This window comes from Canis lupus, chromosome 11 (genome assembly GCF_003254725.2).
Source record: "Canis lupus dingo isolate Sandy chromosome 11, ASM325472v2, whole genome shotgun sequence".
Classification (NCBI taxonomy): Eukaryota; Metazoa; Chordata; class Mammalia; order Carnivora; family Canidae; genus Canis; species Canis lupus.
In genome coordinates, this window is record NC_064253.1 from 64781355 (window position 1) to 64805828 (window position 24474).

Sequence of the window (24474 nt, forward strand, 5' to 3'; positions counted from 1 at the left end):
TTCCATTCCTGCCCCTGTGGTTAGGACAGGCTTGTGGAAAAGACTTGATGTGGGCTCCAGGCAGACAAGCAGTTGGACGCCATGGGCATAGTCCACACGGCCTCTTCACCCTATGAAAGTTCCATCTGCCCCCCCACCTGCCCCCACCCCGGTGGTGGGGGTTTGGGCTAGAAAGAAGCAAAGCATCACTACTAATACTTAAGATCTTTATGAAAAAATGGGACAGAAATCTTTTTGGAACCAAAATGCTCTTGTATTGTCACATCCTGGTCTGTTTGACTTTGAGACCTGCAGTTTTCATAATACTTTTCCAGTCACTGTTTCCCTGGGGAGCCACATTCCAGAACAAAGACTGGGCAATAAAGAAGAATGAGCTACAGCAATGGAAAGATGATTCAGATGAAAACAGAGATGCAGAGGACAGAGATACACAGAAGAGCCCTGGGATCCCCATCTCTCTCCTCTTCCTGTTTCTGATCGCATGTGAAGGCTGGCTATATTTCTGTCTGGAATCTATGAACCACGTGTTATTCTGGGTGCCTATAACAGTGCTTGGCACAGAGTAGGTGCTCAAGAAATATTTACTGAATGATTACAAGGTGCCCCTTTTCTCTTAAGCTAGCATCTGTTGGCTTCTGCTACTCTATGTATGTTGCAAAGAATTCTAAGATTCTGTCAAAATCTTATTAATTTAATAGCTAGGGAACACTGGCTCCACTCTAGGCTTCAGATCCCAGATCCCCAGTGTTCATCTGATGGTAGCCCCATGTGGGAATAGTTAGTGTGAGAAGCTGTCTTCTCTGGGCCCTAAATGCCTGAGCTGTCTCAATTAACAATAACAAAAACATAGGTAGTAAAAGGACTTTCCAGCTTTTGTGCGTGTCTGGATTTTTTTTTAACTTATAAAAGAATTTTACTTTTATTATTTTTTTAAGATTTTATTTATTTATTCATGAGAGACACAGAGAAAGAGGGACAGAGACACAGGCAGAGGGAGAAGCAGGCTGCCTGCGGGGAGCCCAATGCAGGACTTGATCCCAGGACCTGAGCCAAAGGCAATCGCCCAACCACTGAGCCACTCAGGCCTCCCTATAAAAGAGTTTTAGAAAGGTATTGGGGAAGAGAAGAGTGACACTGTTCTAATACAAACTGATGCATCAGAGAAGAATTTTGTACCACAAATGATGGCTCAATTAGAATTGGCCTCTGTATTTGGAGTACACCAGGGCAATAGGGCATTTGTTTGTTTCTTGATCGCTGCGAAGAATTCCATCTTTGGCAATCTCTGGAAAACCTTCTTAATGGAGTGGTATTACTTAGCTATGCAGGGCCTCTGCTGTGGAGGTCACATTGCCTAAGAAATGTGCACGAGTTAGTGGAAAGGCCAAGTTAGAGAACGGGAGAGATACGTTCTCTGATACCGCAAGAGCTTTAAGCCATTTTGCAGTGAGGTTGCAAGGTGGGATTCAACTGCAAAGTGTTAGGAGAAAGCCCAATCGAGCATTACAATATTCGCTGCAAATAAAAACACAAACACATTAGCTGCGGCCTTTTAAAATGTTGTAAATGTATTTTATCTTGGAGATCGGCTTACATTAGTTCTTGAATCTTCGCTTCCAATTTTTGAGCATCAGCTCCACAAAATTCAAAAATCTGTTCACAAATACACAAAGGTGAAATATTTATTGGTTCAAATATTTGCAAAGATGTTAGAGTTTGGAGGAGTTTTGTTCCTGTTAAATTATCCTCTACTCATTTCCATTGTCTGAAAAATACCTAAGATATAAATACATATTTAGCACACTAAATTCATGATGTTTCAATTTTTTTGGCCAGATTTATATAATTCTCCATAGTAGTCTTATAAACTGAGGTCTACATGTGTTAGAAATGAGAAAACTCAATCATTGAAGCTTTCAGAGCCCTTACACATTGGTCTTAAGGACTTATTAATTCATACACATGATTTCCTGAAATCGAATGAGATGTGATTTCCTATGCCCTGACCCTTGCACAGGTAATAGTATTATAACCAGTTGATTCTAAAAAGCACATTTTCATTTCAAATTGTCACATCTCTGACTCAGGATGTACTTCACTGTGGATGGTATACTTCATTTGGAACACTTTTCAGTAGTAACATAATGGTGCATCTGTCAATGGGCATCTTACGTTTGATGAAATATGGAAGTTTAAGACTCTAACCATGCATTATCACTTCGGTATCAATTGTATGAAGGCAAAATATGAGTAAACTGAGGATGGGATTAGCTAAAGATCTGAGTTTCCAAGGAGGAAGGTTTCAATGGCCAGAAATGGTGACAGGAGTTGGAAAGTTCTAGAACAACTTCAGTGCTCAGTGTATAGCAGAGAAGAAACTATCCAAGATTCTAATGATTCTGCGTCCCCAGGCAGCAGCATTCTATCTGGGTGCTGCCTGTGGGCATCATGGTTCATTCTATTTCTTGAAAGTATACCCCAGACTTGTGACTTCATCTTGATCCCCTTTCACTTACCGGCTCGCCCACGAATCCACTTCCATAACAGCAAATAGCTCTTTTGAGTCTTGAGAATAGGGTTACCTAAGTGTGGGTGCAGAATTTCATGATTTGTCTGGGTTGCCTGGTTTGTACTCATTTCCTCTTACAAATAGTTCTTGTGGCATTGGCTGCCGGGGAGGAAGGTGTCAGAATGGATCTACAAAGTGTTTCTAAGGTGTCAGAATGGATCTACAAAGTGTTTCTAAGTGTTTCTTTTCTAAGAGTTGGGTGGCAGCCGTATGGTGGCTATAGGCACGAAGGGCGTTTCATAATCCTCTGAGACTGGGTGGGTACACAGGTGAGGACCCCTGGCATGAACATAGGCAGGGCTTGGCCACCTGAATGACCAGGTTTGGCCAACAGTTTTCCAAAGTGATCTTTATCAATTTATATTCCACCAGCAGAGGATGAATGTTCTGGGTGCTCCATATGCTTGACAACTCTTGGTTCGTTTTCATGTTAGCCATTGTGGTGGCTTTAGGGGACATTGAATTTGTTACCGAATTCTATGGATTTTACCTCATCAACTTTCCCTTGGACTTTAGCAACAGCTTACAACTTGTCTGTCTCCAGTCTTGAGTCCCTAAGCTCCCTTCCTCCCCTTGAAGCTCCAAAACACAAATCTAGGTTTTATAAAGTTCTTCAGTGCTTCTCCACCACTATAAAATCCCAGGTCCTTTCAGGGATTCCTTGATTTTGTCCTGACAATAGGACCACAACTCACTGTCATTCTCTACCTGAAACTTTGACTGCTAGCAACACTGTATAGTTGGATTCATTCATTTATTTAATTTAGCAAATACTTAATAAACGTCCACTATGAGCCAGACATTGTGAACATGCCAGACCAAAATCCCCTCTGGAGTTCATATTCTAGTGGTAATTTTATACTATTGTATTGTCAAAAAATTCCTGATACATACCCAGAGTATTTTGTCACTCTCACTTCTTCCCTTCTTTCTCACCTGCTAGTCCTAACCATCTTTCATGATCTAACTCATGGAGTCTCTGTGACCTCTTAGAACCTGCGCATTCCACTACTCAAGAGTTGATTTTGTTACGTCATCTTCTGCAGTTGACCAAGGGTGGGAACTCTGCCTCATTTATTTCCTCCATATTTTTAGTATCTAGCTAGGAACCTTAAACAGAGTTGGTGTCCTATTAATGGCTTTGGGCCTGAAGTGAGCTGAGCTAAGCTGATTTCTGGTCCCTGAAGTATAGGTTCAACACTCTGGGTAGTGTTATGTTTCAGAGACCAGGTGTGGTATGTGTCTCCCTGTCTAGCATGGGGCTTTGACTACAAGAGTTTCATAAATGTAGTTACTGAATGAGGAGCAGCTGATTGATAAGAGCTTATTACATAAGTAACTTTCTTTTGAAGAGATATATATGCAAGGAAACTAGCATATAATTTCTGCCCAAAATGTTTTCTTATTTTTTTTCTTTAAAGATTCTATTTATTTATTCATGAGAGACAGAGAGAGAGGCAGAGACACAGGCAGAGGGAGAAGCAGGCTCCATGCAGGGAGCCGGACGTGGGACTTGATCCTGGGTCTTGAGGATCAAGCCCTGGACTGAAGGCGGCGCTAAACCACTGAGCCACCTGGGCTGCCCTGTTTTCTTATTTTAATCTGAATATTTGGCTGTGTCTTTCAAAGGGATGCTCCACTATGAGGGATTAGGAAGCAATGTTTACTTCTCTCTTCTCAATTCTCAGTGCCTTCAGTTTACAAGCACTGTTGCCACCCCAGCAATGACTGCTAGTGAAAATGATGACCTCTGGTTTGCGGAGCCCAAGGGGATGTGAGGGGTCTATCCACGCATTATAGAACCATTTATATCCAAAAATCACTTTAAAAAACTTTCATTATGAACATTTTTTAAGATACTATTTTTAAGTAATCTCCATGCCCAACATGAGGCTCTAACAACCCCAAGATCAAGAGTCCACTCCATCAACTGAGTCAGCCAGGTGCCCCTCATTACAAACATTTTCAAACATACACAAAAAGACAATAAGAAAGTGACTCCCTGCCACCCATTTACCCATCACTCAGGTCCAACCAGAGGCAGGTTTCTTTCTTTTTTGTTTTTTTTTTTTTTATGCCAAAGACATTCAATCACCTGCAAAAAATATATTACTGAGAAAATGCAAAAGGCCCAGAGACAGGGGTCCCTTCCTAACAAATGGACTTCTGAGAGTATGAATTAAAGTCTAGTTATAATTATAATAAATATTATTATTTATAGATAGATTAATTATAATAAAATACCTCAGCCAGTTGAGAGGCAATTTGGTTAAATACTGAAGTTAGGTTTGGACCAGCTGAATGAAAGCTCACCAATTTTCCAGCTATCTTTACTGAGTTAAAAACAACAACAGGGGTGCCTGGGTGGCTCAGTTGGTGAAGCGTCTGCCTTCAGCTCAGGTTATGATCTCAGGGTCCTGGGATTGAGCCCCACATTGGGCTCCCCGTTCAGTGGGGAGTCTGCTTCTCCCTCTCTCTCTGCTTGCTGCTTCACCCGTGTATGCTCTCTCTGTGTCAAATAAATAAATAAAATCTTAAAAAAAAACCCAAAATCCTCAAAGCAACTATAGCAATAACAACATAAACAAAAGAGCCCACACAACCAACACAAGACACTTTTTTGGGAGAAGGCTGTAGAAGCATTTGGACATACAATATAAATTTTTTTTTTTTTTTACAATATAAATTTATAAGCTGCAACAGTTTGATGTTCCTTCTTTACAAAGGGTTTTTTAAGGCATTAGCTCTTATTAATGACACGGGGACGAATATGTCTAATAAGAGAACTTTTAAAAGTGCGCCCACCTGTGGAACCCTCCCTCTGTGTCTAACACCTGTGGTGTTAATTACTTTTTGATTTCATCTTGGCTTCTTTCTCTGATTCAACCAGACCCATTCCTTCCCCAGCCATCTGCATCACAATGTGGGTGTTTGCACACTTCCCCCTGGACTTTCACAACGTGTTGCAGGGTTGCAGGGCATTCTTGCAAATGCAAGCAGCTCAACCCTGGTTTTGGAGTTTAGCAAAATCAACCCAAGAAGGCAGGGCCTCTTAGAAATAAACTGTTTCAAACAGCTTGAATTTATATGCATTTGGATTCAAGAAAAAAGGCATATGAGAACAATCTATTATCTAATTTTTTTTCTCATCTACACTGGCCTCATTTTGTTTCCAATAGTGAGATTTCAGGAAAGTACTTCATTTGCTTTCATTTTCTCGTAGCTGGTTTAGAAACTCTGGCTACCTACCTGTTTCTTGAGTACTAGTGGAGTAAATAATGACTAAAGTGCTTTCCTCTATGTTAGGGGTTGACAAACTTTTTGTAAAGGGCCCAATACCTATTTTAGGCTTTGCAGGCCATATGGCGCGTGTTGAAACTACTCAGATCTACTACAGTAGTGTGATAGTAACCAAAGACAATATTTACACAAATGGACATGACTGTGTTCCAGTCAAACTTTATGTACAAAAACTGGTGGAGGGTCAGATTTGACCCTGGGGCCACAGTTTGCCATCAGTTGAAGGTGTTGAACAGATACATGAAGCTGCTTATCACTCAGGACAATGTGGTTTTCTGTTGAAGGGGAAAAGGAACAGGAGTCTAATGTGGTGGCAATTTATCCTAAGTCACACTGAGAATAAGGAAAAGTGATTTTGGACTCTGGCCAGAGGAGATGTCATTCTGCCCGTTACTAGAAGTGTGGGATGAAAACTTGTTCACAGGGATAATAATGGTTTTGGAGCCATTCCCTTCAATGACCTATACTCCTGTTCTCATGTTCCTGGAAAATCTGCTCAACTGTCCAATACTGGGAAATCCCTTCACTGACTTCTCAGGTTGAGGTGAGCATCTTAGTTGAGCCTAGACAAAGGAATGAGTTCATGATTATCCTCTCCCTTTTGAGGGTGTTCTCCCAAAGGGACAGGTCTGCTTTCCTGCCACGGTCTTTCTTTTTCTGGAAAGTACATCTGAAAGTAAGCCTCAGGCAGGTCTAGAAGGCTATCTATTATCACCCTGTGTCCTCACTTTTGGAGCATGCCATTGTGAAAAGCAACAATTGTCTCCTTCACCTAGGTGGGTAAGTTTCTCCTCTGCAGCCCAGATTCTCCCTAGGTGGGTCATCTCAAAATCTAGGCTTTAAGAGAACATTAGGAAGTCTATTGACATGAGTCTAAGCCATGCTCCATAATCAGCACAATATAGTGCTACTACTACTTACAATAAAGGTGATGTTTTGATTTTCAGATGATTCTCTGAGAGGAGTTAACACTGCAGGTCTGGTTCCTTATTTCTTTCTTGTCTCCAATGGAACCATGCTTGAGCCTTCATCAATCTCCCTAGAAAATGTGTTCCCTCCCTCACCAAAGTGTTCTTTGTATTAAAGATTGATGATTTTGTTATATATACCTGGAGTGATGGATCAAGTTATACTGGCTTGCTTTGCTTAAACATCAGTATTGATAATGTGCACCTGGTTTTATTGTTGGGGGTCCTAGTCTCCATTGTTATAGCTGCTTGTATAGCAATGGTTGCCTAGCAAGATATGTCTATATGACCAGTCCCCACATAAAGGCCTCATGCCCTGAGCCTCAAAAAAACAAAAAACATCCCTAGGTGGAAACATTCCATAGGGGTGCCTGGGTGGCTCAGTGGTTGAGTATCTGCCCTTGGCTCAGGTTATGATCCCTGGGTCCTGGGATTGAGTCCTGTATCAGGCTTACCATGGGGAGCCTGCTTCTCCCTCTGCCTGTGTCTCTGCCATTCTCTCTTTATGTCTCTCATGAATAAATATATAAATAAATTTTTAAAAAAGAAACATTCTACAGATGTCCTTGAAGTTTACTACCAGAGAGCGAAAGACAGCACTCCTATGTGTCCCCACCAAGGAAGAACATCAGAAGCCTATTCTGGACCTTTCTGGACTCTACCAATGCTTATCTTTTTCCTGATGCTTTTGCTCTGTATTTTCCATTGTAGTAAATCTTAGCTATAAGTATAATCTGCTATTGAGTCTTGTAAGTCTTTCTGGCTGATCACTGAATGAAGTACTCCGATATTTTAATGATTTAAAACTTAGAGGACAGGGCTAAGAGGAGGATGTAAAATTTAAGGGGTTCCCAGAACTCAGTAATCAAGATACATAATATTTTAATAAATATTTAAAAAGTTAAACATTAATGCAAAAAATCCATCATGAACAAAATATCAAAAATGCAAATAAAGACAGGATTCCACCCTATACTTGGGCAATCTCCTGCCTCACTGGCTTCACCCTAATCCCTGCCCTGGAGAAAAGAGAAATATAAGTAATTACTTCCTTTGAATTGCTAATACCTAGAGCAATATCACTGCTAAATGGTGATAAATATTTGCTGTCCATCTCTCTGTCACTTTCCCTCCATCTCACTTAGTTCCTGCTCCTTTCAGTCAATTAATCTCTGCTAATGTATCTGCTGTTTATAGGGCTGACATGCATTTTTGGACTTGAACACCATGGGAGAGTGCTTTTATTTTCCCTCAGGTGGAACCCTCCCTCTGTGTCTAACACCATCCATAACAGGTTGACTATCCTCAGTAGGTAATTCCCAAATGCTAAGATGGCTTAGCTTAAGTGGATATTGTAGTTATTCAAAGACTTTTAGAGATCTCTCTTAACAACTGTTTCTGAATTTCTGTTTATTCACAAACTTTCAGGGAGATAGGCACACAGATAGATTCTAGGGCTCTAGCAATAGTCTTATTTTAAAATATGTACCAAGTCCTGTGATAAAGCACTTTATATACATTATCACAAATTTTCATGACAACAGTTCAAAGATACACGATATAGTCCCTATTTCATAGAGAAGGAAACTGAACTCAAGGTGGTGAAGGCACAGTCCCAAGGTCACCCACTAATAATCAATCTACAGCTATCTGACTCCAGAGACAGCAAGAATTAGCTGCAGACACTCTTTTGGTCAATGAGTCAAGCACTGTTTCTTATGAACTTGAACACTGAGCATTTGGGAGGGTGATTCTCCAGGGACCACCATCCTCCTCACTTCCTGTTGTCTCATTTATTGTCCCTGCCTGGCCCTTAAAGACACCAATCCTGTCCTCTCTTGAGCACACCAAGGTGTTGGGGATTCTTTCAATCTCTGTACCTACTTGAAGAAGGGAGCTTGTTGGAGATTTCTATGACCTCAGCAGAAGCCTTACTGTTCACAGGCAAAAGGGCAGGAACTTCCTCCCACTTGATGTGAGCACAGGAGCACTCAGTTTTTCTGAATTATTCACTTGTAAATAACTCTACTTATTAGCATCTATGCACCAATATCCCATTGCTCTTATGAGTAGATTTAAGTGCTTTGAGAAGCCATTTACTCTCATATCAAAGAATGAAAGATGGAACCATTTTCTGATGTTGGCCTGTGTATAAGCAGTTGGCCGAGATCCTAAGAAATTGTTACTCTTCCCTTCTGCTATTCCATTGACCTATGCCAACTTTGGTCTGGAATCAATGTTATTAGCCCAGGGGATCTACTGATGGGCTTCAGAGCCTCAATGAATAACTAGTATTATATGCATATTGCAGTTTATGTGTATATATGTATTTTTCTAGTTACAGTAGAATACAGTATAATATTCTGGTTAAAAAAAATAATCAGCCAAAGTTTTGGATGGTCCATCTGAAAGGCATTGCAGAATTTTTTTTTTTTTTTTTAACCACACTGAATCTTACAGGAACAGGATGTGATGTCCCAGGTGAAAACATGAAGGAAGGAATACAGCAGGAAGGAGTAATTCCACCTTATTTATTACCTAGAATTTGCTTTCATTGTCCTTTGCCCTAACACTGTGAAATAATTACAACTGTCGTTTATAGTGCATCCCTGCTGGGTGGCCATCCAAATCTGCATGAAAACTTCCAGCACCACGTAATGCCCATTATCCACCATGACCCCGAGTCATTGTTAAATAGCTTTACCTGTTGCAACTTTTAAGTTTTATTTGTTTATATTCTATATATTTTGAAAATATTTGAAATGAGCTAGAATCAAGGGCAAGATAAAATAACAAAACCATTCAAGTATGATTCAATATGCAGATGGCAATTACGGAATGCCAGGAAACTGCAGATAAAGGAGGCTATTGTATTTGAGTAAAGGAAGTAATCTTGAGATTATTGGCACCAACAGACAAAGAGAAACCCTAAACCTTCTGATCTAGTGAAGGGGGTAGATCATATTTTTAAGGGGTGGCAAATATTCTCCTAACTCTGTTCTATGAGGAATTATCACAAAGCTTTTTACACAATGTACATTTTGAAAGGTATAATGGATCATGGTTCCTTGCCAGATATTTTACCAGAAATGTGAGTACATTTCTTATAACATCCCTTAATAGAAACTGGATTCTAGGTGGGTTTTTAAAAAATACTAGGTAAATAGTATCTACTTTCTTAAGCCAATTTTCAGTTGTGCTGTCCCAGATAAAAGAAAGATGGAAGAGGTCTCAAAGTGAATTTAATTTTTTTCTACCCTAAGGAGAACAATGAATGACATTGGTAGCCTTCCCAGTCAACTCCTATGAGAGAGGAGGGAAATTCACATAGACTGGTTGGTTCTGTTGCACAGCTATGCCCGATTTTCTCTGGTTCCAGTGATTTTCCTGTGTAGACCATTGCAAAGTAGAACCTGGGGGGCATTTCAGAGGTCTCAAGTTTTGACCACAGCTCTGGATGCAATGGTAGAGGGGAGTACCGTCCAGAGACCCTATATAGATGCTCAGATACCAAATGCTAGGGATTGAGTGGAAGAGGTAAAGAGATCTGTAATACCATCTAAAGAGATCCTAAAGAGGATCTCCTGCCTGCATTTTTTTGCTGTCGTCTTTTGTACAGAAGATTGATTCTTTGTCAAAAGGAAGCCAGCATTGCAAATCTTTTCTGTACGTTTTCAAATGGTATCTAAATTGATCCAAGTATGAATCTTTCTGGAGATCACACCGAAGTCTAGAAGTAGAATTATTTGTATATTATGCTATAAATGATCTCAAGTTGTTGTGTGTGTGTATTTTTAAAAATAACTCCATAACCAGGATGGTATGTTGGTAATATTCAATGTGACACTCAGTTCTCAAGAACATTTCTTGGGACATGGATATCCATGTTATAAAAGGCTGGCTGGCTGATGCTGGAATTAGAGTATAGGGAGGTAGATGAGCTTAACCCACGGTCATCAATTCAGTTAGTTTAATTTTCCGTTAGCTAACTGGCATAAAATTCAAATTTTAGATCCTTCATGCTGCCTAGAATATAGGCATTTTGTTCTATCAATTCAAAAGGGATCCATACCCTGTAGAAAATAGTTAAGAAATAATTGAATATAAGAGGTCACCTCACCCAGCTGAGAGTTTTTCACTTCCATACAGAACTGAGACCAAGCGGGGCCAAGCCTTTCCTCAAATTATAGCTATGGATTTGATCAAGAGCAGCCTAGACACATAGTCAGTTGAGAAACCAAAGCTTTGTTTCATAAAATGAAGAACAAACTACTGAATGGTGATAGACCTTAAGCAATATCATCTACAGAAGAGCTGAACACAGAAATCTGTTCTGAGCTGAAGAGAAATTCTCCAGTCAGAATGAGAGACAGCAATGCTGGCAGTGGGATGTCAGGCAAAGACAGCAGCTCAGCTTTTATTTACTCTTTCATTTGTTCACTCACTCATGAATCAAACACAAAATGAGTATTTTCTACCAAGGGGGGATTCTTCTAGACATTGATGTGAACTCCTCTGGGTGCTTGAAACAGTATGACAAAAATACATGAAGGTCTGAGTCAAAAAGAAGTGGGGTTGGAAAAGAAGATTGGGTTGAATTATAGAGAAATTTGAATGCCAGACTTGAACACGAGGGGTTAGTCTTGATTCTGCAGACAGTGGAGGAGAAGGGGGATCCGATTTCAAATAGAGGAATGACATATGTGGAGCTGTGCCAAGATCTATTGGGAAAAGAGAAAAGATCTGTGGTGTGAACTCAGGGGTGAGGAGGTCTATCACACTTGTTTGTGTTATAGGTAGTTATAGCTGGAACTAGAGGTAGGGATGAAATTACTAAAGGGAAAAAAATAGAATGGGAAAAAGATAGAACCTTGGGAAATACTTACATGTTAGGACAGCAGGAGATAAGCCAGAGGAGAGCTTGGGAGCAGGGGCAGGGATAGATGCCAAAGGAGGAGGAAGTTTGCAGAATATAGAAGCTAGTTAGTTAATGGTGCTTTTGTGTAACCAAGGAATACAAGGATTGAGAAATGGCTATTTGAATTAGAAGATCCTTGGCGACTTTTTAAAGAGCAGATGAAGGAGTATGTGGAAAATGAGAACTGAAGGCAGTAAATATATTCTACTTTTTTGAGAGTTAGATCATGAAATGAAGGAGAGTAGTTTGAGAGAAGATTAATTTTGTCATTAGAGATTCTTTGGTTGTAAGTAATCGAAAAAGCAACCCCAGGTTTACACAACTAAAGAATCTGCAGGTGTAGTACAGCTTCAGGCATGGATAGATTCAGGGTTCAATCAATGCCATTAGTATTTCCTAGTTTGACTCTGCTTTTTTGCTGTGTGTTGGCTTCTTTTTCAGGTCCCCTGTGGTGGCAAGCTAGCTGTAGTACCTTCAGCTTCATATCTTCCCAAGTTCAAATCCAGTGAAATCAAAAGAGAAGGCCTGTACCTAGCTGCTTATGTCAAGTCTTAGAATTAGCTCTGATTGGGCTTGGATTGGCTAGACTGGAGTCAAGGGCCCATTCCTGATAAGAATGGAGTTCACTCACGGGTCCTGGCCTGGAGATGAAGCCCTAAGGAAGCACATGGACCAGGAATGGGAAATGGCATGGTTCCTTGGAGGAAAATCAAAGAACTCTTGATAGAGAGAGAAGAATGGCAGTCAATAGCAAAAAGGAGCATCCAAACACTAGGTCCAAAAGAAGATAGCTGATCAATGGAGGCCTGGAGCACACAGGAGGGAATGCTATCAAGTTGCAATGTATGAAATCCATTTCCAAAGAAGGAAGCATTCTCATTTCTGAGATGGAAGAGAAGATAACAAAAAATGACACATAAACAATTTGCTAGGTGGGGGGGCGGGGAGTGTTCAATAGTTTCCATTTTCAAGTAAACACTCAAGAGATGGAATAGGTAGTGTTGATTCTTTTTGAAGAATTATTTCTATCTATTGCACCGATTATGTTGCAACAAATACACAATAGATAGAAGCTGAAAATGAAATAGCTAGTCTATCAACTGCTTTCATTTTTTATATTGTAGACATAATCTTCACAAAGTTTAAGCATGAATATTTTTGCTTTCCATATGTTCTTCCCAACTCTTTAATTGTATACTGTTTCATAGAGTAGATGTATCACAAATCACTTTGCAATTCTGCTAGAAAAGACATTCAGCTTGTTTTGTATTTTATTAGGAGTAATGCTACAATTACTATTCCCTTAGCTGCTTATTTTTCTTTTAGGTATTTCTGTAGCAAAAGTTCCCAAGAGTGGATAATTGAGTGAAAGGAAATAGCTTGTTCCTCTTATTTGTATTGTAAAGCCACTTTCATAAGGTGTGTACAGTTGTCAGTGCTCCCAGCCATATGTGGAATTACTGGTTTCATTACACAGGAAGTATTTTAGACATTTTATTTCATTAATTTCTGCATGATAACAACTACCACAATGTGCCAGCACTTAACACAAGTTAGGATGGATCTGCAAACGTGAGTCACATTAATTCTTTTCTTATTTCACATTAATTCTCCCAACACCCCATGAAGGGAAAAACTTGTGACGATCTTTGTTTTTACAGATAAGGAAACTATGATCAAAGAGAATTCTTAAGTGAAATGCTAGAAAGTAGCAGAACAGGTATTTGAACCACAGAAACCTGAATTCAGAGCCTGCATGCTCAACCACTAGGCTAATCCTGCCTTGAGACTCTTTGATTAACATTTCCCCAGGCATTGCTAACAATCTCTATGCATTTGTGTGAGAATTTCATCATGTCCTTTTCTGTAAGATTCTTTTTTTGATGGTTCTGCCCCCAACAAAAGGGAGAAAATAGGGATGAGATGAGATATTTCTTATGGATTTGGATATCTCATATGGTCTGAATGAGGAGATTTATTATAATTCATGCATTTTTGTGTGCTCCTTGCCAATAATGGAAAGTGCGGAAACTAAGAGTTACATTGCTATATATTAAAAATAAATGCAGTTGTTTCATCCATCCTGGATACCTCAGGCCTTTTTTTAGATTCTGATGATTCTATAATTCAACTCTGCCAGTTACCATGGAAACATACCTTCTGGGTCTGCTTGAACATCTGAAATGTGGGTACTGCTTTGACGTGATAAATTTGGGCCAACTCCTGGGAAAGGAAAGAAATGGCATGAAGTCATAATGTTGGTATCCTCTCTCTACACCGAGCCCAGAACCTGGTGACTTCTCAGGAGGCATGTCTGAAAGCCCAGGGACAGCTAACACTACAGATTCTCCTGCCAAGGAATGTCAAAGCCTCCAGGAATGTTACAATAGAAAATGGTTGCTCTCCACATTCCTGAGCTTTCTCAACCCAGAGCCCTAGGAGAGGGCTGAGAGATGGAGGCCAAAATAGAACAGATGCTGGACTAAATGAGCTCTATTTAAATGAACTTGTGAAAAGATTACAGAGGGACCCCAGTGGGACTCAATATGGAAATAGCACATTGCAAAAATAAGGAAGTATAAAGACATCTCTATAAGGCACACTTGAGACATGGGGTAATACACTAGTCTTGCTTTTTTTTTTTTTTTTTAAAGATTTTATTTATTCATTCATAAGAGACAGAGAGAGAGAGAGAGAGAGAGAGAGAGGCAGAGACATAAGCAGGCTCCATGCAGGGAGCCTGACGTGGGACTCAATCCTGGGTCTCTAGGATCACACCCTGGGCTGAAGGCGGCACTAAACCACCGAGCCACCCAGGCTGTCCTGGTTTTGCATTTTAAGTAAGGCTTACATGTCTTTTTCTTTTAAACCCTACTCCTTCCTCCACTGTCCATATCTTTCTGAAAGACGAACCAAAAGACAAGAAAATATGTCAGAATTCCAACTGTTTTAATCCACTACAATCTGCTTTCAAAAGCCAGTTTTTGTTTATCTTGTTCAAGAGTCAAAAGAAAGTTAGCCACCCACATGATCAACAGAACTGGACTTTTCTCTGTAATATACCTATCATTTCATGGGGTGAATCTCTCCCCTGCCACCTATAATGTGCACAAACATTAAATTATAATTTTCACGACCACAGCAATGGTAACTAAAATAAATAAATTATTGTTAAAGAAAAGTGTGCATTTTGTTCCACCTTAAAAGGAAAAGAGCTCTAGTCAAAAAGGCAGACAATAACATGTGTTGGTGAGGATGTGGAGAAATCAGAACCCTCACACATTGCTGGTAGAAATACAAAATGGTGTAGCCACATTAGCAAACATTTTGCCAATTCCTCCAAAAGTTAAACATAGAGTTACAATATAACTCAACAGTTCCACTGCTAGATAAGTACTCAAGGGAAATGAAAAAAAATATATACATGTTTATGCCAGTATTACCCATAAAACTCAAAAGGTGCAAACAACCCAAGTGTCCATCAACAGTTGAATGGCTAAATAAAATGTGGTGAAGCCATACAATGGAATATTATTCAGCCATAAAAAGGAATAAAATGATGCATGCTATTGCATGGGGGAACCTTGAAAACTTAGGCTAAGTGAAAGAAGCTAGTCACAAATGACCACCTATACAATGATTCCATTTATATGAAATGTTCAGAATAAGCAAATCTATAGACAGAACATGACTTGTGGTTGCCCAGAGTTGGGATAGAAGGAACTGGGAGTGACTGTTAGAACTCCAAAAGTGGGGTGTTTTGTTTTGAAATAAAATTCATTACAGTGATGGTTGCACAACTCTGAATATAAAAAAAAAAGGACAAAGAGATAATGATTCTAGTATATTCTGAATGCACAGCTTTTCTGTGTTCTGAATTCTGAATGGTTCAGCTTAAAAGGCAATTAAACACTGTCTCACTTTGATGAAGCTTGATGGAAATGGAGACATGGAACTTCTATTATGTGCTGGACACTATGTCATGCATCTTATGTACTTTAGCTCATTTTATATTTTGTTAAATATTACTTGCCCTATTTTATAGATGAAGAAACTAAGGTTTATAGAGGTGATAAGAAGTTACAAAACTATTAAAGAAAAAGATGGGTGAATAACAGGATTTTTTTTTTTGTATTCTAAAAGTCAGATTCAATCCAATATGTGCATAGATCACCTGTTACTGTTTTTTCCTAGTTATAAATGGGCAAGTGTTAGGAAGAATAGTTTTTCAGATATTTTGTGTATATTAATAAGGCACATTTTGACTGAGGACATGAGGTTGATTATTTTTGCAGGGGGTGTGGAAAGAAGGTTTCTAGGGAGGGTCATGAGGGAAGGATTTCTTGGAATTCCTTGTGGTGTTTAAAAAAACTCACAAAAAGCATAAGGTATAGCAAGAGGAAAGCAAGGTAAATTAAAATGTCTGTATTGCATTCGGTTAGGTTTTAGAAATGGATTAAAAACTTACTACAAGGGTGAAAAAAACACTTTTCATCTTGAGCCCAACATCACCCAACTGGTATTGTCTGCATAGAGCAATTCTGCTGAGCCCAGGGCAAGTGGGGAAAATGTTAGGATTGAGTGGTGAAGTCTGCCATAGTACGGGAGGGGATGGGGGCAGCAAGAGAGTCACATTCTTGCTGGGGATTTTTTGTTTTTAAAATTAATACAAAATATACAAGGACATGATGGAAAGTTTCCTGCAATTTATCAGGAAAAAAATCATGAAATTCCACTAGACTTGAAATTGATTATATAATCACCGAGGCAGTGCTGTCAATGACATGCATTTGGGGTTTTGTGTATCCTCATGGAAGGATTTATGATTCTTACCTGAGAAGCATCCACATCCACATTAGCAAACATTACATTTTGGTATTTCAGAGACATTGCCTTCAAAATAAAGGTATAAAAATTTCCTATTAGCCTAGCATTAATACTAGGATTACTAATACTAGGTTAGGATTACACACGTGTCTTTTGGCAAAAGCAAACAATGAACAAAAAGATTGTTCAAGAGAGCTAAGCATCACTCTGGCATTTCACTACTGCCTAGGACCTGAAGCACCAAAGTCAAATGTGGGATGATACCAAGGTCAAGCAAGGATCAGTGGAGTCTAAACCAGAGTCTAAAGAACCAGAGTTTCAAAGCTGGGAAAGGACAGAAAGCAAAGAAATAATGTCATATATGTGGTGGGTCCAGATTTACTCTGCAGGGTGAAGGGACAGATGGTAGCTTTGTCCTGGAGTGGCCAGAGGTCAGGGGCTGCTGCCTTCAGTGGTCTTCAAAACACAGATCTCTGAACCAAATACCCAAAATCTGCTTTTACCTTCATATTTTGCCAAGCTTTTTGAGAGACTCCTTAAGAGGACTAAAGTGATACAAAACATGTGTGCAAACCCTCGGCCTTGATGCTTTTTTTGCTTCTATTGACATCTTCCGCGTTCTACTACGTATTGAAACTGTACTTTCCAGGATCCTCTGCCAGCTGTCTTCCATGTAGGTTCTGCTAATGGCAAGCATTTGTAGGAAAACAGACAGTGGGAGGAGGAAAGAAGCAACTCTCTTCTGCTTCTGTTTGGTTCTGAAAGCATCTTTGGCAGCAGTGGTGACAAAGATGTTGGTAACGGGTCTGGGAGTAGTGGATGCAGCGGCAGCAGCCTGTGGATGTCAGCTCTTGGGGTTTTTTTCAGACAGTTGTGCTCATACTTTAAGGACACTAACTAGCTTCTTGATTTGTTTGCTTTAACATCATATCTCAAGCATTTCCGGTGACCTATTTCAAATGGGATCTCTTTCTGAGGGGATGAGGTGTCCAGAGACAAGTGGAGACAGGAACAGATGGAGCTGGCTCTGGGAGCTGTTCCCATGGAGAAGCAGGGAGAAGCATGGGATGGGGTGATGAGGTGGCTATGTGCAGAGTTCTGTTGTAGAGATGCTTTCCAGTCGTTCGTGGATCGTGACCAAAGTGGAAGTTCTTTCTTCAGTGGCTCATCAAGGTTGTAAAAATGGGGGAAAACTCTCTAGAAAACTCTAGAGTTTTCTCTTAGAGTTTCTCTTGGGGGAAAACCCATAAGCCTTTTCAGAATATTTTTCACACAGAAAAGAAGCTGATTTTGGTCAGTGGCATCCCATCCCATCAGTGGTCTGGCAGGAAAATGGTATCACCCATGAACTCCAGGGCAATTGATTTGTACTTTTTGAGTTTGAAGACATACGGATGTTCCCCAGTAAAAGCTGCAGGAATGAGTTTGACTGATGTGGACATCTAATTGTATTTATGAAGTTTTGAGAGGCTGGCAAGTCTGTTGGAAAATGGACAGGAAATGGCAGTTGCCATTTTCGCATCAAGTAGTACATATACATGGAAGACATATGGGTTCTTTGCTAGGCCGGGGTTCCCCTATGGACATTGTGTTTCCTCATTATCCCATTCCATCCCCCTAGGACCCCCTCCCCTCCCCTAAGAACTCTTCCTTCTGCTCTGTTCTTCCTCATAAGTAGTTGGCTACCATTTAGTTACCTATTCTATTGGTCTTAACGCTAAAATAGCTCCTGAATTTGATCCTTCCTTTTTTTCTCCGAAACCACTGTCCTAGTTTTGGAAAACCTATCATTGAGATTGTTGTCACCTTGGGTTTCCTGCCTTCAGTCTTTCTAACCCATTTTTATACAGCATGGCTAAAAATATTCTCTAAAACCTCCCTTTGACCATGACAAAACCCTTAAAAAATTTTTCCGTTTGGACTATCTGCAGCAACTCACTAAATTATAACATGAAGTCCTTCTTGATTTGGCCTCAACTTTCCTTTTGAAGCTCATTTGTCACCACTCCCACATGTGCCCTGTAAGTCAGCCTCACAGACTATTTGCCTTCCCCTGATCATACCATGCAATTTCTTAACAAATTTATGACTTCTCCTTTCCCAGAAATGTTCTTTTTCAGGGTTCTATGCCTGGTGATCTTCTTAGCTCACGGTCAGCAAACTGCACCATGTCGAACAAATCCAGGTCCCCACATGGTCTTGTAAATTAAATTTGATCAGAACACGGTTTGCCTGTTGATTTGCTCATTGCCACTGGATGCTTCTGCACTGCAACAGTGAAGCCAAGTAGTTATCACAAAAGACCACTGGGCCACAAACCTGAAAACATTGACTGTCTTGTCCTTGACAGAAGTTTAGTTGGCTAACTTCCATTCCACTTTCCTGCAGAGCCTTGAAAGGAAAAGAGGTAGAGATTCCTTGGGCTCCCTTGTAGCTAGAGTTCTGGATGCAACTTGGTTTTACCCACAAGATACATGCCAGGAGAGACATGGAAGGCAGAAATGAGACAGTAGCTACTTTCTTCTTGCCTTTGGATGTTCCTGCTGGAAATCAAGACTCTGAGTAATGGAAGTGGTTGTGCTGAAGGCAGCAGCAGAAGCCAGACTCAGGCTCTGGTGCCCAGACATTAGCTTCCCAGATGTCCAGAGGCACTTGTGGCAGCAGGAGCCTCCTGATTGCGGTTCTCATTCCGAGCTGCTGCTGCTCTGTTATCAGTTTGTTTGTTTTTTCCTCTGGGGGGGGGGGGGGCAGGTAAAAAGAGGATCCCAAAGGTGGGTCTGTGGTGTCTTGAGACAGTCATGCATAGAACCTATTCATTTAGTCTTCCAGTAATTTTATAAGCGATCAATTCCTTGTATTAAAATTCTTTTCGGTTTAATTTGCTTTCTGTTGCCTGCTTTGATATCTGACTAATAAAGTGACCTAGAGTAAATAAAGACTTTTCTCCACCCCCTTATGTACAGACAGTTTCAAAAAATTACACATATGGTACTTGGATACATTATCATGCAAAAGCTCAAACAGCACGAGAAAAATAAAGGAATCCAAATTTAATACCCTTTCACTAAAAAAATAAGCTTCTTTGATATGCATCCTCTGTTCCCTCTTTCTCTACATATATGTGTGTTTATATGTATATACATACGTGTATGTGTCTGTTTTATATAAATGGGACCATACTATGTACATTTTTCTATGTTATACTCTTTTTACTTAATACTACATTGTCTTGGAGACAATGCCACCATTCCATATGGGTCTACTTGATTCTTTTTAACATCTGGATAGTATTTCAGGAAGGATGTACCAAAATTTATTTTAAAACTGTATTTGCATTAATCTGGATTCCAACAGGAAACAGATGGCACATTCAAATTAGGATCATTTGGGGAGGTTTGTCTCCAAAGGGCTAACTGTACCTACCAAGGTGAGAATAGGTGTAGGAAGACCTGCAGGAGCCTCTACAGAACAATGGCAGGGCAAAGGTATGAAGGGAGAAGTTAGTAAGCCTTAGATTTCATTGCACTGTCTGAAAATGTTGCATGGTGGCTGTTGGAATTTGATCAGTTTTGACTGTGGCGTGTGAATATATTTATACTCCGGAAGCTGAACATCGAATACTTTTCTTTCTTCGAGTTTTGAGTATCAGAATAAAGGGGCCTATGAGATAATAAAATGTTTCTTCTGGATATTCCAAGAGTTTTAGGCGTAGAATGGATGTTGAGATGTCATGTAGCCAATTTCTGTACTTGGATATGGGTTTGTTTTTAATTCAATATCAAAGCTTGTGACTGTGGTTAGAATGAATTCAGGTAGATTCAAGAGTTCAAGTCAAAATGCTAGAAACCTTGCTGAAAAGAACTCAGAGTATTTTTGGTTGTGTAGAGAAATCAAAACTTCTTTAAATTTGAAGAAATAGATTTCACAAAATTGACCGTAAGTGTGAAACTTCTGCATGATAAGGAGAAATGAAACTGCCCTGAGGTTCTTTCTGTGACACATGATACCAAAAATAAGTAAAATAGTGAAAACTTTTAAATGGGGCAACAAGGAAATTAATTAGATGAAACATTGTAGAGATATTAAAATTATAATCTGGAGACTCAACAAAAACACAAACAATTGTGTACGTGGAAAAAAGACCCAAATATAATTATACGATTACAACTAAGCAGCATATTTTACTAAAATATTTTATAAAGTAGAAAAGACATGAAAGAACATGTAAGACTTAAGTTCTGATAATAGGGTTGAAGGATGGGAGAAGTTTATTCTTTTATGTTATAGTTAAAAACAAGTATCAAATTTTTCTATAAACCAATATTTGGAAGTTCTGAACTCTGAAACTTTGGTAAGATGTTATTATTATGAATAATCCATTCATTTGTACAATTGTATTGTTTTGCACACCTTGATGCTCCTTGCAGAATTATCCGTAGACAAGTAGTATTAGTCTTCTTGTGTGGGTACTAATGATCTAATTAGATCTTGATAAATTATCATCTGGAAATCAGGATGCTTCAAAAAACTATGATTCCATATGACTCACAAGTGCAAACTTTTACAACTGAGAAAATTATTAGGGGATTTAAAATTCCTTCTAAAGCTGGGGTATATATACAGGTGATACTTACATGAACAAGAGGATATATCCTTTGGCAAGGACCACACCATTTTGCTGAAAATTCAACCACCACAAGTTTGCATCCGGCAGCTTTCAAAAATGTTTTTAATTCATCCTGAAACCAGAGCGTAAATGAAGAAACATGCATCATCACTGAATCTCATAAAGCCTTACAGAGAATAAATGACAGTTCGGTTCTTTGTAAACCTAGACGAGGTATCTCACCCTATCATATCATTCTCCAGAAGACACACCTTTCCTAGAAGTCCCTGAGGTCACATATGTTTATTATTGTAAGTATACATAAGTGACCTATAAATCTGCATGATTGATTAGTAGTGTACTGACTAAATGGTGGTTTGTAATGGTAGGTTACCTCTGGGGAGAAGTGAGATTGACCAATGAAAGATAAGGGGTGGAGGGTCGTGGTAGATAGTTGTTCAAGGTGGACATCTATATTTGGCTTCTTTTAACAAGGCCCTAAACATATATTAATAGTGAAATTTAAAAGGAGAAATGTAATCTAACACCTTGAATCATTTCTTGTTTTGTTTTGGGGGGTAATCATTACCAAAGCTGTAGTCAAACCATACATTTAAGCATTTGACATGCTTCTGGCTGAATATCTTCAGTGATTTTTCCATCAGCTACCCAGATCATCTAAATAAAGGTTTCCCTTTCTAGAACCTCAGATCATTTTAAATTGCCTTGCTTTATGGACAATGACTGTCCATACTAGGTGTATCATGCATGGCTTCCCTATCCAACAAGTTCCTAGAGAACTCGATCCTGATTCGGTCCTGAACCACCATGGCTTCTGATCTAGGCACATAGTTAGCGCTCATGGATTGTTTAGCTGATGAATGACTTGCTAATATATACTTTTATGTTCAAGATTTATTTTTCCCTTTCTCACTGGAATTGCAACAATAGCAGCTAATTCACTCTGCACCTGGTGTCCTCTCCTTTAATCTTTACAACCATCCTCTGGAAGGGGTGTTAGTGTTATCTCCATTTTACAGGTGAAAAAACAAAAAGTCATTAACTTTCTCCTGATCAACCAGCTGGTGCCTGGCGTAGTTGGGATTGCTAACCTAGGCAGCCTAATCCAGAGTCTCTTTCCTTCACCACTGCACAAAATCATCTCCTGAGTTCTTCCTAGTAATGGAGTTCATGCTCCCTCTCACTGGCCCTGATTCTATCCTGTGCTCATCCCTGGACCAATCATTAAGATGGGGGATGGGATCATAATTAATCAAGTCAAACAGGGCCTATCACTGGAATGAGGGATGGGGCTAATTCCATACAAATGGCATACTGCTCTGTAATAGGGGAATCCTGACCATTACATTACCATTTGATTTAGTTCAAGCAGGTGAAATGGATGACTGAAGGAAGATAAGTTCTCTTCCTTTACTCATATTCCTCTAGGATGGGGGTTACTTAATTCCTCAGAGAGCCATACCAAGCCTCTGTTTCTCACTTGCTTCTGAACTTATACAGTAGATGCCCCTCACAAGCCCTCGACACCTTCACTTCTCAGCAGATTCTAGGGTGTAAACTGGCCTAGCTGGATCTATGAATTTGACTTGGCTAAGTCCCCTGAAGGGAATACCCCCATAGGATACATACTGTTTTGACAAGTACCTATTGAGACTGATGCTAGGCCAAGGAATGGACACACTGCTAGGAGACAGCTGTGCACAAAAAACCAGACAAACATTTCCCCGCCTTTATGGAGCTTACATTTAGAAGCAGAAGCCAATGGTAAGATCGGTAAGTAAAATATGCAGTGTGTTAGTGATCATTGTAAATAAAGAAAAAAAGGAGAAAGATAAAGCAGGAAGGAAGGAAATGAACTGGATTAGACTTGTAGTCTGGGTGGCCATAGTCCATCTTGACTAGAAGGTGACATTTTGGATACAGACATGAAGGAGACAACGGGTCCTCAGGAGACGTCTCTGAGGAGGAGATGGTGAGGGCTTCTCAGGGGGCTAGAGAGACCATGGGTTATTCTGTGAGATTCCCAGAAAGTCAAAAAAAGAAGTACCATGTGCATTAGCAAATGTGTGCTATCTGAAAACATTTTCTTATGACAAATCTACACGGCAATGCCATCTTTCAATCTGGCCAGCCTCATTTTTTGTGACCTTATATATAGCTGCAATTGGGGAAAATGCCAGAAGGCTAAGTCTGAGGGTGCTGATGGATGGCAGGCCCAGGCCCTATGCCTCCCATCTTCCCTCCATATAGAAATAGGGCTTTGTTAGGCAGAGTCCAGGATCTGTGCCTCAGGTAACAGGGCCCGGCATTAGATCTGGGTTCTAGTGCCCATTTCACTCTTACATGGTATAGGATCTTAACCACTCCTTTAGAGGGAAATCTCTTCTTTATAAATAAAGAATTCTCCCTGACCTATCTATACATTTAGATTTTTTGTGGCAGTAACACTGGACAATGGATAGAAAGTGTCTTTATAAAATACCATCTAAGGAATTGTTGATACTGTTGGCTGTCATTTTTCCTACCCTATTCCATAAGCATGTCTGAGGCTTCTGTTTTCTAGAATAAGAGAAATATGTAGACTTTTCCTTTCATAGAATGTTCCAGGTGCAATTAAGGTGGAATCAGTGGCATCAGGCACAGGACAGGATGTGTTAGGAGCTGGCCTGGATCCAGCTACAGTCAGAGCAAGAAATGAGAATCTGGGAAGAACAAAACCCTTTGATCAATTTGTCCCTTGGCTATTCTCTAGATAGTGCCACAAAACAGAGAGCAAGACCTAAAAAATCTTCCCTTGCTACACAGCAGTGAAGGAATACTGATAGAGGAAGTCATTCTTAAAGTTTGTCCAATCTGTTCTCAAGGTGTCTCCTTTGAAATATCAATGAAGCCAAATAAATACTTGCCATGTCTTTAATACTCTGAACCATGATTTACTGGGAATTGTTGACGAAACCTGCCTGTTGGTCCAGTCGACTCACTGTAGCGGTCTCTTATTAATTAAAGGATCCTAGCTGGGATAGAAGGGTCACTTCTCTATGACATCATTAAACATGACATCTGAGAACCTAGAACTTTGGCAGACTTGAAGTCAATTTCACTTTCATGTCATGACTAGGTAGTCACCGTGTGGCCAGCCAAGAACCATCCATCTCCAGGTCTTGTGTGCAGACTCCACAATATGTTTGTCTACTTTTGATCTTCATCATCTATTTCCATGGCCCTTCTTCCTTCTCCACCCCCTGCAACCACCAAATGAGAAATA

The 24474-nt window shown here is 39.8% G+C and overlaps 1 protein-coding gene across 4 annotated transcripts; it reads right to left on the minus strand.

The window, feature by feature from the left end:
* Positions 1–1543: 1543 nt before the first annotated feature.
* On the minus strand, positions 1544–24271 carry TXNDC8 (thioredoxin domain containing 8). 4 transcript variants are annotated; one of them, XM_025433015.3, is made up of 6 exons: positions 24116–24271; positions 21217–21321; positions 16589–16648; positions 13913–13978; positions 2517–2582; positions 1544–1653 (listed from the first exon to the last, which is right to left on the minus strand). In XM_025433015.3, exons 1-6 carry the CDS (start codon positions 24137–24139, stop codon positions 1591–1593), a joined length of 384 nt encoding a protein of 127 aa, XP_025288800.1. In that variant the 5' UTR covers positions 24140–24271; the 3' UTR covers positions 1544–1590. The 4 variants fall into 4 exon arrangements, with proteins under 4 accessions (XP_025288800.1, XP_025288801.1, XP_025288802.1 ...); XM_025433016.3 differs by lacking the exon at positions 16589–16648; XM_025433017.2 differs by lacking the exon at positions 2517–2582.
* Positions 24272–24474: the final 203 nt, after the last annotated feature.